This window comes from Aythya ferina (assembly GCF_964211825.1).
Source record: "Aythya ferina genome assembly, chromosome: 1".
Taxonomy (NCBI): Eukaryota; Metazoa; Chordata; class Aves; order Anseriformes; family Anatidae; genus Aythya; species Aythya ferina.
The window spans coordinates 139070444-139086440 of NC_140296.1; the positions used below are offsets into that span (position 1 = coordinate 139070444).

At 40.1% G+C, this 15997-nt stretch overlaps 1 protein-coding gene across 1 annotated transcript in view; it reads right to left on the minus strand.

Annotated features, from left to right (window-relative positions):
• PIK3C2G (phosphatidylinositol-4-phosphate 3-kinase catalytic subunit type 2 gamma) overlaps positions 1 to 15997 on the minus strand; it is a 215961-nt gene that overhangs the window by 37649 nt on the left and 162315 nt on the right. Inside the window, exons 28-29 of the mRNA XM_084526130.1 lie at positions 15383 to 15504; positions 10695 to 10803 (exon numbers count right to left, since the gene is read on the minus strand). Of these exons, the coding sequence (XP_084382256.1) occupies positions 10695 to 10803; positions 15383 to 15504 (231 nt within the window). The remainder of the gene's footprint in view (positions 1 to 10694; positions 10804 to 15382; positions 15505 to 15997) is intronic.

Sequence of the window (15997 nt, forward strand, 5' to 3'; positions counted from 1 at the left end):
CTGGATTTATTTTAGCAGTTGTCTTTTGTTTTTCATTCCACTGCTTGGGATTTTTTCTCCCACATTGATATTTGCTTTAAAAAAATCAGAAAAAAAAAGATAAATCAATATTTTTTTCTTCGAATTGAATGACAAATAATGAAGCTTTTATCAATGGATTGCCGATATACCTGTCTGTTCTGAGAATAAGTAATTATTTTCTCATCTCATGAGGATAGGTTACAGTGGAAAGCTCATACATCTGCTTCAGCTTTTAACAGCTTTAAACAGCCAAGTTACTCCCTGTAGGACCTCCATTTGCTCTTTCAGCACAAGTCCCAAGGGTAGGAAATCTCAAGTGTTGAAAGAATGTATTTTTTTTTGGCAGCTCAGCCTTTATTTGACAGCATGAAAATAAGCAAAGAAACTTAGGTAGCCCTTTGAGTTGAAAGATCTTGAGAGAAGTGGGTAGGATGTGGAAGGAAGGATACACTAACTGACTTGAAAGAGAAATAGAAAAATTCCACACTGAGCAGCCTCGTGTTCTGCTTCCTCTGCTTACTCTGTCAGCAATCTGAAAATAGATATAATAGTGAACAGAGAGGTTTGTAAACAGGAGATGGGAAGATTTTTTTCAGGATACAGTTCCAAATTCTCTTCCTAGAGGAAAGAACACTGAAAAAAAAGGACATTTGGTTTAAGAACACAAGAAGAATCAGTGCAGATCATACACTAGGCATGAACATAACGGGCATGTACATGGCTAGTTCCACAGCACTAATTTCAAAGCATTCCCTGTCTGTGTGTCCGTTGTATTCAATTGGTATTGAAGCATGTGGGCAAGCAGCAAGGCTAATGTTGGTAAATGGAAAGAAAAAAGCAGGCCAGGTTGCAGGGGCAGATTTATCAAGGGCAAAGTGTTTCAGAAACAATGGAGGTGCTCTCTTACAGGTTTGCTTCAATAGGCATTTTGTACACTGCTATGTACAAGACAGCATTTTCTCCCTGAACTGTGCTAATCTACCTACTGCAGGATACCATCATTTACGTTTCCATCAGCAAAGTATATAAGTATCTTCTTAAGTTTACTCTTCATCATCAGATCACCAAAACACATGCTGAACTTACAGGTGATTCCTAAATACTGTTGCAGTTAATGGGACTTCAATCAATTGGGCACCAGTCCAGGACTGAAGCACATGCTTAGAGTTAAGCATACATCTAATCACATTGCTAAGCAGAACCAGGCACTTCAGAGCCTTGAATGCATGCATGTATGGTCAAATGCACATCATATTTAGGTGGACAGAGTGAACAAGCAATTGTTATTACAAAGACGTGCGGCCATAGGTGGGAAACTTAAGATCCCATGACTGTCTTGGCAGATGGGCAGGGACTGAAGATGACCACAAGAACTCATCTACTATTTTTTCCCCTTAAATTATTATCTTTAAAACAGTAAATGGAAATTCCATAAGATAACAGCCATTTGGGGATTTTTAGGAAAGCCCCTTACCAGTTCTCTAACCATTCTTACCTACTTAGATAACAATTTAAAAGGTAATGTTGGTATTTTTCCAGGTCACTCAAAAACATTAATCTTTTGGGGAGCAGCCAAATACGTATAGGTGCATCAGTGCTGGTCTGGTTAGAACTCTTGCGTGACCTTTATTCAGCCATTATCTCAAAAGAGATGAATTCTACCTTCACTTACACTAGTATACAGTTGATATAAGCAATTTCAATGACATCAGGGGGACTAGCACAGCCCTGTACACACTATAGCACAGTAGAATTTGTCACTGCTTTCCATTAGAGCTTAACTAGAAAAGTACTCTGCTGTTAGTGAAACACAGCCAGATTTCAAGCCAGATTTAATTTCATCAAAAAAAAAAAAAAAAAAAAAAAAAGAAAAAAAGAGCAGTGTTCTTTGCTTTCAGCACTCTTTTCAGCTTTTAGAATAGATTTGGGGTCAGAGAACACCCAAGCACCTGTTATACTTAACCAGGATGGAGAAGCAGCAGGAAAGAAAGAAACCAGAAAAAGCTGACCTTGTTGCAGCTATTATAAATTCAGGAAAGGACAGAGGAAAAGAGAGGACTTTGAACCCTCCCCATTTGGGCTCTGCTTGATATCTGCCTGTAGGAGTACAAGAGTGGTGGGAGTTTAAGGGACCAACTTAGGTATGCTTTGTACCTTTGTGTTATATAACTCCATGCGGGCACTGCCAGAGATATTTTCTCAGATCTGTAAATCTCAAGTAGCTCCAGTGAATAAAATACAAATGAAATTTGGTAAGCTCTTATCAAGCTTTGTTACTTCTACAGTGCAAACCATTAGTCACTCTAGAACCACATTGTGTGCCTGTTTTTCACTGTATGTTTGAAAATGAGCGAATATAGTCTACAATCATTTCCATTTACATCCTCTTTAAAGCCATTTCACACAGCCTTCAAGTCAACATAAAGCTTCTCATAGAATCCATCCATACCTGATACACTATCACTGTTTGCTTACCTGATTGCACTTGGTTTATCTCTGCCCCCTAAATTTTTAAATATTTTGGAAAATTAAAGAGAAAATTTTTATAGCGACAAAACACAATGCACCTCATTTCTTCATACTAATTAGCTTACTGTGCACTTACACTTATTATGTTGTTTTTTTTCCCACTAACACCAAATGTGATAAACATCTCCCCTCAAACCTCCCTACCCACCACACTCACAAAACCAACCTATGTGAAAGATAAGGGATGAAAGAAATAAGTTTGTTTAAGGTATAACCTTAACTACATAGTAGTTTTGCAAGATCAGTATGTACATCTAGTTTCTGAGCTATGCTATCAATAACAATATGTACATATTAAATGCCACTTCTTTTAAATGATGAGAGATGGGGAAAGTATCCATAGAAAGTTACTATCTGGCCGTTGGTACCAAATACACAGCACAGCTACATCATACGTTGCTTTAGATTCAGTTTTATATTTTTATTTGTAATGCCCAAGCCAGGTGCAAGTTGTCCTTTAAAGATAAGCAAGAAAACCTTCAGCTTAGTCAATATCTAAATGCTGCTGCTTGTCAGCGGGGCCAAGAGCAGACCCAATGAACAGAGCCTTACCTTGCTTTTGTGTTCACAGGGAGTGTGAAACCTCCTACAATACTACTGAAAAATGACAAGCCACTAGGGCAGTCCTAATTTATATTTGTTGTGATTTGGGCTGCAATCTCCATTCACCCCATCACTCGGAGTTAAGAGTAAAATAGATAAAACTGTAATAGTAGGTGGCAGCAGCTGCCTTTTGTCATAGATCTGTATATACTACAACAGTGTGTATTTTTGTCCTCCCCCATGTTACCAACTGTCCAATTTTTGTTCCTTGATGTTTCGCCTATTATTTGTGGCAACACTTGGCTATTTTGCCATTTAAAGAATCAAAACTTCAGGAGTCTATACATTGTTGAATATGTAGCCTTGCTTAGCCTGATCTAGAAGACTCAAACATACCAGCGCATGCAGCTCGTCAGTCAGTCAGCAACAGTGCAGCTGGCACAGAACTAAATATTTCTATGATGTGATCACACATATTGCCATTGATTTGAGGGGAGTAGAATGGAATTAAAAAAGATTCTGAAACACATTTTTGATCATGTCCCAAATGAAAATATGAAAATCAACTTTTGCATTTTAGTAGTTGATGTTATGGATATAGCTTGTTGTTCATGTATATAGTCTGGTGGAGTAGTTATTTATAAATGAGTGTTAACCTGAATTAAAAAACAAAAAACCAAAACATTCCTATTCCAGGCAACTCTTTAACAAATGTCTATAAGAAAACCAGTAATGAGGTTTATGCTCAAAGTAAGCCATAGGCTTAAAAAACTTTGAAGAAAAATGGGCATAAACACGTTTAAGCATTTAAAATAGCCCAACAGCAAATATCTCCATCAACAGATTTCTCAGCACAGATCCAATAAGGATGTGATACTACAACTCACAGATAGAAGAAGGTGGCTTGATGCTTCTGTTCTTTAAAGAAGAATTTAAAGAAATACTTAATTCCATTTGAGCTACAGTACAAATGAGAAGACAGCTATTTCCCACATCCCTTCCTTTGTTCAAACCATTTAGCAGAAAAGGTCAGTGACATTCTGACCTACTCTTAATCATTACACAATTTTCACAAGTAGAACTTAGTCTGGACTGAAAAGCATGCACTTAAGGCATGACTGAGGAACAAATTTGGATATAATCCAATTCACTTTTTATTTCTAGGGTTTTTAATTACTTAGCTGATAGAACCAAGCATGCAGTTGGTCCTGTGCAGACTTGAATAACTCTTCAGTGCTGAAAAAAGGTGGTCTGTGGTGTCCAGTGAATCAGGGCAATGTGTTTACAGTGATAGCAAGGGTATTTAATTATGAAATAAAAACTCTTTCCCTTCTTGGCTTAGCATCATCTCAAACAATGCTCCAGGATACCATAGAGCTAAAATACAGCAGAGAAAAATGGTTGTGTCAAGAACATACAAGGATCCCTGTTCTACAGGCATCTACTCTTACATCATTTCTTCTCAAATTTCAGAATGAATTATTTAGTCCTACATAGTTTTACTCTTTCATAGGAATGACAGTTTGGTAAAGCTTGAGAACAGACATCTCCCTAAATGGTTTTGGTCAGGCTCCCTAGAAATTTGAGAAAAAGGATAAATTTGACTGTAAGGTGGTCCTATGCATGCAGAGAGAAAATAATTGTGTTTATTTTTATCAAGAAATCCTCCTAACTTGGCTTTCTGCTCAGAGTAAAATCAAGAAGACATTATGACACTTTTGAAAGAGTCAAAAGGGAAAAAGTAAAAAAGAAGCCTTCAGCTGGGAGTACAAAGGAAATTACCCACTGACTGGTATCCTTGTTCTAAGTGGGTCAGAATACATCAGCGTTTTCTAAATTTCTTACATCTCCCAGCAACAGAAGCATATTGAAGTAAAAATAATAATTCAATGTTTATAGAGTATCAATAATTTTAAAGGTTATCACTGAGAATTGCAAGTCAGATGCATGAAGGTTAGCAAGATGATTTCCAGCATGCAACAGAACTTTATAGATGGAAACAATCTTCTCATTACTCCATTTACTATTGTTCCCCCTCCAAGTCCTGCACACAAGTAGCTGTATGATTGTTTTAAGCATGTAATTGTTTTATCCTCCTCATGGTTTACCAGTAGAGGCTGTACCAGACTTGAATGGTTTTTAGCAGCTGAACAGTCCAGCATGTCTGCATACCCCCCACTGGACCAGTTTAGAGCCACACCAGCATATGCTCTCAAACAGATCTGCTCACATTTCCCTACAAATACCCTATTCATCGTTGTGTCCTAGTGTCTCAGCAGCAACACTGGAAGAACTTATCCATCTCCACAGGTGTGCACTGCAGGACTGCAAAGGGAGGAGGCAAGGAATTAGGAAGCCCACTGCAAGGCAGCATGGTCAGGCTAATTATTAGACTGTTCGTAGACTGATTATTAGACTGATTATTAGATGTATTAGACACACATCGCATTGCCACATCATCCTTCAAAAAAGAAAGAAGGGCTATTGTTATGGGGGGCTCCCTTCTGAAAGGGACAGAGGGACCGATATGCCGACCGGACCCAACCCGCAGAGAAGTCTGTTGCCTCCCTGGGGCTCGGGTGAGAGACTTTGCCAAGAAAGTCAGGCGCCTGGTACGGCCCACTGACTACTACCCGCTACTGGTCTTTCAGGCTGGTAGCGATGAAGTAGCAACGAGAAGTCCGAAGGCGATCAAAAGAGACTTTAGGGATTTGGGGCGACTACTTAGAGGATCAGGGGCGCAGGTGGTGTTTGCCTCTGTCCTTCCGATAGGGGGGATCGAAGCTGAAAGGCGTGCTGTTCACATAAACTCGTGGCTTCGAGACTGGTGTGACTGGCAGAACTTTGGGTTCTTTGATCACGGGAAGGTCTATGCTACACCAGGCCTGATGGCACCGGATGGGATGCGCCTCTCTCGGAGAGGGGTAAGGATCTTTGGTCAGGAGTTGGCAGGGCTGATAGATAGGGCTTTAAACTAGAGTCGAAGGGGGAAGGGGCTAAAACTAGGCACGCCGGTGAAGACCTAAGGGATGGTACGCTAGAATCAGAGGGGCTGTGTGCCAGTGAGGTCCTTCGGTCAGATCCACAAGGTGCTGAGTGTAAGGAGACGCACCTGAAGTGCTTCTACACGAACGCACGCAGTATGAGGAATAAAATGGATGAGCTAGAAGTCCTGGCCCAGTCCCGCAACTACGACATCATTGGCATAAGCGAAACCTGGTGGGATGAGTCCTGTGACTGGGGTATTGCGATAGATGGTTACAGGCTCTTCAGGAGGGACAGGCAGGGTAGGCGAGGTGGTGGGGTGGCGATGTATGTGAAGCAGGGGCTGGACTGTGTGGAACTTCAGGTCAGCAATGGCAAAGTTGAGAGCCTCTGGGTAAGGATCAAGGGACGAACGAATAAAGGGGATGTCGTTGTGGGAGTCTATTACAGACCGCCTGGCCAGGACGATAGTGCCAATAAATTATTCTTTACAGAACTAAGAGAGGCCTCGAGATTAACTCCCCTTGTCCTTATGGGGGACTTCAACTTGCCAGACGTTAACTGGGAGTGCCACACGGCTGACACGAGCAAGTCCAGGAGGTTCATGAAGCACCTAGATGAAAACTTCTTCGTGCAGGTGCTAACGGAGCCAACTAGGAAAGGTGCCCTCCTAGACCTGTTGCTAGAAAACAGAGAGGGTCTGGTGGGAGATGTAGTGATTGGTGGCCGCCTTGGTCATAGCGACCATGAAGTGGTTGAGTTCAAAATTTATGGTGACAGAAGGAAAAGTGCCACCAAAACCTCATCCCTAGATATGGGGAAAGCGGACTTCAGGCTGCCCCGGGAACTAGTCAGCAAGGTCCCCTGGGAAACTGCTCTTGAAGGCCTCGATGTCCACTAGTGCTGGTCATTCTTTAAGCGATGCCTCCTAGAACCACAAGATCAGGCAATTCCTAAATATCGCAAGTCAGGCAGGCGGGGCAAGAGGCTGGCGTGGCTGACCAGGAACGTTCTAATGGAGATTAGGCAGAAACAGAGAGTGTTTCGCTACTGGAAGGAGGGCCAGGCGTCATGGAAAGAATACAGGGATGCTGTTCGTGTTTGTAGGGAGAAAGTTCGTGTGGCCAAAGCACAGCTAGAGTTGAAGCTGGCTGTGTCTGTGAGAGAAAATAAAAAGGGTTTTTTTAGATATGTGAATGGAAAAAGGAGAACTAAAGAATACATAGGGCCGCTCCTTGATAGGGAAGGTCTCCTCACAGACAATGACATAGGCAAAGCAGAGATGCTTAACGCCTTCTTTGCCTCTGTCTTCAATGCCGATGATGGGCTTCGGGACCCAGGGTGCCCTGAGCTGGAGGACCGGGACGGTGGGGATGACAAACTCCCAGCCGACCCTGAACGTGTGCGGGATTTGCTACTCCACCTGGATCCCTACAAGTCCATGGGTCCGGATGGGATTCATCCCCGGGTGCTGAAAGAGCTGGCGGACGTCATCGCGGAACCTCTCTCAATTATTTTTCAACAATCCTGGGAATTTGGAGAGGTCCCGGTAGACTGGAAGCTGGCAAATGTTGTGCCGATTTTCAAGAAGGGTCAGAAAGAAGACCCTAGCAATTACAGGCCTGTCAGTCTCACGTCAGTGCCTGGTAAAATCATGGAGAAGATGGTTCTCGAACTTATTGAGGCGCACCTGGGGGACAAAGCAGTCATTGGTCCCAGCCAGCATGGGTTTGTGAAGGGTAGGTCCTGCCTAACTAACCTGATTTCCTTTTATGATAAGATCACCCGTATGGTGGACCAAGGGAAACCAGCTGATGTGATTTTTTTGGACTTCAGCAAGGCTTTTGACACGGTTTCCCATAGGATCCTACTGGACAAAATGTCCACCATACAGCTAAATAAAAACATCATACGATGGGTGAGCAATTGGCTAACGGGCAGGGCCCAAAGGGTTATGGTAAATGGGGCTGCATCAGGCTGGCGGGCGGTCACCAGTGGGGTCCCTCAAGGCTCCATTTTAGGGCTGGTACTTTTCAATATTTTTATAAACGATCTGGATGTAGGAATAGAAGGTATTTTGAGCAAGTTTGCTGATGACACCAAACTTGGAGGAGTTGTGGACTCAAATGAGGGTGGAAAGGCCTTGCAGAGGGAGCTGGATAGGTTGGAGAGCTGGGCGATCACCAACCGCATGAAGTTCAATAAGAGCAAGTGCCGGGTCCTGCACCTGGGACGGGGAAACCCTGGCTGCACGTACAGACTGGGCGATGAGACGCTGGAGAGCAGCCTAGAAGAGAGGGATCTGGGGGTCGTGGTAGACAGCAAGTTGAATATGAGCCAGCAGTGTGCCCTGGCAGCCAGGAGGGCCAACCGTGTCCTGGGGTGCATCAAGCACGGCATCGCTAGTAGGTCAAGGGAGGTGATTGTCCCGCTCTACTCTGCGCTGGTGTGGCCTCACCTCGAGTACTGTGTGCAGTTCTGGGCACCACAGTATAAAAAGGACATGAAACTGTTGGAGAGTGTCCAGAGGAGGGCTACGAAGATGGTGAGAGGCCTGGAGGGGAAGACGTACGAAGAACGGCTGAGGTCACTGGGCCTGTTCAGCCTGGAGAAGAGGAGGCTGAGGGGAGACCTCATCACAGTCTACAACTTCCTCGTAAGGGGGTGTCGAGAGGCAGGAGACCTTTTCTCCATTAACACCAGTGACAGGACCCGTGGGAACGGGGTTAAGCTGAGGCAGGGGAAATTTAGGCTGGACGTCAGGAGGGGGTTCTTCACAGAGAGGGTGGTTGCACACTGGAACAGGCTCCCCAGGGAAGTGGTCACTGCACCGAGCCTGTCTGAATTTAAGAAGAGATTGGACTGTGCACTTAGTCACATAGTCTGAACTTTTGGGTAGACCTGTGCGGTGTCAAGAGTTGGACTTGATGATCCTTAAGGGTCCCTTCCAACTCAGGATATTCTATGATTCTATTCTATGATTCTATGTTCACAGACCATAGAGCAGGAGGGAGAGGAGAGCTGTGTGTGGTTAGAAAGTGTTTTTATTACCATCCCAGGACTTTAAACAGTCTGATTTTTCAACCATAGATTAGACTTCAACACAGCAATGCTTGGCCTAGATTGAAAATTCATGTACCTTACAGAAGCCCAGAGAACAGCTGAAGATAGAGAGCTCTTCATTTCTAGGTCGCTGGCTTATATCAGTTTTTCCTCTGCTGTGACCAAAAGGTGCTAATGTAAAACAAACCCGTGACTCTACCTTGAGTGACAGAGTTTACAGAACAATTAACCTCAACCTGTAGAGTTTATTTTGCAAGGTCAGTCAGGAGAGCCAAGCACAAGTCAGCTGTCCATGTTAAATTAAGTGCAACTCTGTGACACACATATAATCTATCACTGGAAATCTTCTCAATTTCAACTTGGCACATAATTTTTATTAATAGTAATAAGTAAACTCCTGTTTGGTTTACGTATGGACAGTTTTCTCTTTAATCTCTGCTATGTAATCACAGCTGGGAAAGTTATAAAGGTAGGCAGTAAACATTTTTCTCCTCTTGCAAGATGTTTGAAATTTTGAAGAAAAAATATCCCATCATATCCCTCTTTTGGCACCCTAGACTGTTGACATTATTAAACCAAAACAGCCTGAGTTTGTGTTATAGCCCTGAGGCAATGGGACATGACAAAGCCCATTTGGCAGAAGCCCAGGCTCTGCTAAAGAATGTGCTACCAGTGAAACAGCAGAAACAATGTAGGAGATCATGCCCCAGCTCCCTTGAATTTATTAAACTCCATATAACCATAGGGTCCAATCTTTCCTGTCCATCCAACACCTTTCCTGTCTATTGCTGCTCACAGGAAGACACTTCTTTTTCTCAGACCCAGTAATTGATCATTCAACTTATGAAGTTATGCAGCATAATTTAACATGCTCCCAGGATGCAAAAGGCTTCCTAGATGCTGTTAGCCTGGTGTTTCGCAATGTTGAGGTGCATAAGGCTTTGTCCTGGGCCAGACAGTGAAGAGTCAGTTTTTGTTACTATTGTGACTGTCCATTTTGAAATAGGAGGAAAACACCAAACCTTAGAAAACGATGAATAAAAACCTGTCAGTTTGAATGGACACAATATATCACTCTGATAATGAAATATTCTGATTTTGCTTTGTTTGCAAAAGTTTCTTCTACACATTACTTAAATTTTGAAATGAAGAGGTAGCTCTGTGCTGAAAAAACGGGACTTTTCATTTAGTAACTGTCAAAATCGAACTTTTCAATATTTCAAAATTTACTCCTTTTTTTAGACATTACATTCCTCAGAACCCACTCCTTACTGTCAAAAATACAGTGAATTACTACTTTTGGATGGCAGCAAAGGAAGAGAAGTTATTTTGAAAAACACCCTGACAGGTCTAATAAACTATTTTTCAGCCATTCTTGTCTTTGTCTTAAGCTCTGATGAATGCTACAATGGATCCACCTTAAAATGGGTGCATCAGAAGTGTCATTTATGGCATTTAGTTTTTCAGACCAGGCAGTGGAAAGCTTCCTGATTCTTTTGGTACTATGCTACTAAAAGTCATGTGCAAATAAAATAAATACCGGAAATGCTCACATTTGCCATTTTGATGGATCCACTTAATAGCTGCTTCAGATAGAGATTCAAATCCTTCACTCTTTTATGTTCAAGATCTGCAAAAGGTATATGCCATGTGTGGGGAAACCTGCAAGAGAAGAGTATTTGTAATTATTACTCTTGTACTGTATTTGCTGAAAACATTTCCAGGTCTACTTAACAGAACATTAACTCTTTCTAAAATGTTTTGCTGGCAGGTGAAGAGATGGGTAGTTTACATAGGATTGTTTACTCTCTGCTTCTGGTTCTTTTCTGATAATAATTTGCTAATATTCTGTTTCATACTGTACCCTTTTTTTTTCCTGTCTAAATCATTACATTTATGTTACACACACACATATACATATATACAAGTTAAAAACCTTAAAAGGCACTTATCTGCATTTTAGGGTATCTAAATACCTCTAAAAATTGGTCCTTTATGATTGTAGGAAAACATTACCCTCTCCATTTTTTTGCATAGTGCATAGCACAACAGATCTGATCTCAGACCAAGGCTCATACTATACAAAGCCTTGCCATACAATAATGAATGCCAAAACCTTACAGCAACAATGTGACATTTTATGAATATACCAATGCTTTTTTTTGTTTGTTTGTTTAACCTTAGCTATTTAGAGTGTAGATAAGTTTTTCAGACTAGGCCCCTGAGCCTGAATGCAACTTTACGCACTACTATAACAAAAATAATATATGAAAACAAACTATCATCACAATTAGAAAATCAATCCCAACAAAAGCAATAACAACAGTAATAGCAATGTTCTGTATATTTTGTATTAAGATGTATTTCACTTACTAAATAAAACATATTGGCACAGGATGGTTTTATATCAATTTTCAAATGCTATGGTGAATTAAAATGTCAAAACCTGCTATTTTTTTCACTTGAATCATCTTAGTGTTTTAGATATAACATATTAGATCAGTCAAAAAGTGAGATTTTTAACAATACACATAATCAATTTACATTAACTTTGCCCTGACAAGGACTATTTCTGTCAGGTTGAAGGATCATTGGAAAATCCACCTATGCTGAATTGCATGTAATGGGTTTTATGATATAGATTACTAATATTGCTAAACTAGTATTATACTTTATGTCCACTGATCTATACAATACAGGGTAGCAGAAATATTGATCTGGTCATATTTCATGTTACATCACCACTGCAAACACTTAACCATGTATTGTTTACAAACCTCTTTTTCCTGATACAACCTGGTTTATGCAGCAGACCTGAAGAGATATCTGAAGGCTCCAGACAAATTACTAAAAAGCCAGCTAGCTCTCAAAATACACTGAAAATAGACACTTGCCCAGCCTTTTGAAAGACAGCTGGTCAGATCCTACTTTGAATAGGTTTTACCCAATTCCACAGCTCAGTGATAAGATGTCATCAGCTTTTCAAAAGCCAGCCAAATAGCAACACATGGAGCAGTGGATTCCCATCCCCAGAGAGGAACACTGGCCAGCATTGCAAACCACCCAGCTGTAAAAATAGCACAGCAGCCTCACCTAGTGAAGATAAAATGACCAAAGACAATTAAGCTACAGTTTTTGTTACCAAGAGATTCAAGGTAATTAGATTTCATGAACTGTAATTAGATGTTTTTTGTTTGTTTGCTTTTAAGCTTGTTTTTTAGCAGAAGGCCTTTTATGAAGAGAATACTGATTAATAAGGATATTGTAATTCTTTACAAGAGGACAGGTCTTTAGCTATCTTGTGTAATACTTCTGAGGAAGAACTTAACACTGGTATAACTTAGTCTGCAATTAAAATGGCAAAGAGTCAGGATGATAGCAGCATATTGCATAGCCTTTTGATTATTTTTGCCTGTATCATGGGAAGATCAGGGCTCAGTTAGGCACTGTAAAAATGAACACTGAGAGGCAATTCTTGCCTGAAGAAATTAGAGTAGTAGGGGATGTGACATGACCCAGAATCATGACATATATGAGCTGTACACATAAAATTAGAACCCAGGTCGTTTGACATATATAGACAGGCTGTGAATGTTTTGGGCTTCTCTAGGGCACAAAAAGGACTTCTTTCAAGAGATGGTAGGGAGGATCTGTTTGGAAGCAGCACAAAATAAATGAGGCTGCATAACACAAAGAAAGGACTCTGTAAAATGTTGGCCCTCAGAAAATGCATCCTAAGCACAGTGGCCAAACTGAGGACAGATACATGCATTATCTGTAACTTCAGAGACAGCTGATTGATGGCACCCATAACTCTCTGCTGCAGTGAAGGACAATATGAACCTTGTAGTAGAACTGAACAGTTCTTTAAAGTGACTTCATGCTTTTGCTGAATTGTGCCTGTGGCTGAAACGGAGTTTGCACTTGTGAACATGCTTGTGTTAGAAAAGGTTAAGCTTCCAAGTTGATTTTGAGCTTTGCATCTAGTTTAAAGAGATCAGAAAAACATAAACTTGGGCCATTTACACACATCCTGGGTACCAGATCCCATTTGCTACCAATTAGTTTGAAGAACATTTCCATGTATAAACTATTTCACTTAAATGCTTTGTTGAGTGAAAAGACTTTTGGTTAAAAAAACAAAAAACAAAACACACACACAACAACAACAACACAACAACACAACAGACGACGACAACAACAACAACAAAACAAAAAAACAACCAACCACAGTTAATACTTTGTCTAAAATCAAATAAGAGAGAAGATGCCAGGGTGCAAGGGCTTGTTTGGGGAAGCTGTACTTTGAATTATAAATATGGGTTGAAAGTTTACATGCAATAGCAAAATTTTACATGCTGAGAACTCTGAGCTTCTGTCTTTAGTTTCTTGTGACAACAATATGAAGCAAGCTTTTTGCCTTCCTTTGATGCTTCTGGTATTGGCCAGTGCTAGAGGCCTGCATCACACAGACTAATGGTGTGATATGGTATAGCAGTTCCAGTGAGAACTTCACATATAGAAATAGCTTAGTTTTTACTCTCTGGGCTGCACTAGAAGCCTCCAAATGACAAAGCTACATTAAAATTAAAAAAAAAATAATAATCAAGATGTTAGCATATGAACATTCATATAGAGAAACATCATAAAATGAATTACTTTAACACAGTCTTGAGGAAAGATCATAGAGTGATAGGTTACTGCTGGGACAGAGTTTTGGCAATAAACTTCTGAAAGCCTCAGTATATGTAGATTAACCTCCTGTGAGTCCTGAACTCTCATTTGTATTAAAAATATTATAAGTTATTTTAATAAAGGTAGATTTAGTGAAAAATAGCTAGTGCTGGTTTTGAAATTCACTACAGGATTTCTGAGGTCTGTACACTTCTAGAAAGGAATATATTTTCCTTCAAGGGGTGTCTTCACTGAAAAAAAAAGAAAAAAGAAAGGAACCAAAACAAACCAAACAAGTCATAAATAGCCACTTGAATATTTTATTCTGCAAACTAATAGTTTGCATGCAAATGGCTCCAAATCAAGACAATGATTCAAGCACTTTAGGTGTTCAGTGAAATTCCAATTCTGACCAACTGCTGCAACCAGCTCATGTGGACAGTCATAATGAGTCAAACTGGAGCCAAACTCCCTCAGTTATGGGAAAGATTCTCTAGAATTAACCAATCTAAAGCCATTTAACTGAATAAATCTCACAAACTCAAGGAAATACCAAATTAGACTGAAATGCATTGATTTTATTTTGTAAGTCAAAATCATGTTAATTGCAGCTATTTATCTCAGGTCAAATATCGAAGACCTTTCTATCTTTCAAGTGTATCACTGGAATATCATCTTGGTTCAGGTAAAATGTTTATCTTTATGGTCAGCTTTTTGCTTTATTGTAGATTGAGCTTGAAGAGGTGCTTGTATTAGGCAAGCCAGTATGACTGTTTAGTATTTTCTTCTCAATAGCATATAAAATACAAAGCATATGATATCTGTAGAATATATTACTCTACTTATATTACCAAAGCCATGGAAAATTATTATACAAAGTAAAGCTGTTTCACGTAAGACAGAAATATGAAGCTATAAAGATGTACGCTTCAGGATATTCAAAGCAGGAATGAACATGTACATTGATAAAAAGGAATAGTCAGAATTATTGCAACTAATGATGGCTTATTTTTCAAGACTTATTAACTATTATTATTGATTGATGCAAGGCATAAGGTATTGTTTTAAAGGACTGGGAGAGCAAGGAAGGTTACTGAGTATTTCTCAGCTGAGAAGTATGTGCATCTTTTTGTAAAAATGTTGATCATGCCTGTCAGTATCAGAGATTGTCTTGTTTTTGTTTGGAGCCAGTGCGAACATTCCTACATTGTTTTAATATACTGATTTTGCACAATATTTTGACAAGCATCATGCAGAAAATAAAAACAATTAAAGACTCTATCATGCCTTTAATGAAGTCAATACCATTTACCCTTTGATTTCAGAAATATCTGTCAGGCTCAAACTGTTCCCCTCTTCTATTCCCATTATAAAGGATGAATAAAATATATAAAAGTTGGACTGTCACAATGGTCTATGATTCAGTTTCTTCTAGCCTGAACAGAAAGGTTGATAGAATATGTCTCATTGCCTTTGTGTTTCTAAAAATATGTCTGCCATACATTTTCTCACATTTTTATCTGTGCACAGAGAGAACCATTTAACATTCACTAATATGCTGCCTTACTCTGGGAGTGCCTCTGATGGAAACTGCTTCTGGAGATGGCTGTGAAGTTTTGAGAACTGGTCAAATGATTTCTCCACAAAAGTGACCACATTGCAGGTTTGCACCACCTGGACTAGATACAGCTGTATGGGGGAAAAAGGAGACGCAGAAAAAAGAAATGATCAGAGAGGAAATTTAAAAAAATAAAAATAAAAATGTACAAGTGAAAATATAGGGTGATTTTTACAAAGAAAACCTTTCTTTAATGTAGTGCCAAGTGCCACAGAATTCAGTTAGTAATTTATAGTCTTTGCTACACAGGAGGAACTTGCCTGGATAGCATACAACTGAAAGATCACTGTAGTGCGTGAAAACTAATAATGCACCATTAAACCATTATATAACAGTCTCCAATTTCTATTAGGCTTCCTAATTTTGTGCCATGCTTTCCTCCTGGATGCTTTAATTAGCTCTTGATTTATTTTTCACTACAGGTCAGGAACTTTTCTCCTTAATGGCTCCCTGCTAATAGCCGTCTGCCTGGTGTTCTTTCTCTCTGCTACCTCATTGGCACTGCTGTGATCCTTTCAATGTGGCAAAAGCACATCTTATATAAAAGAGGAGGAAGAGTATATA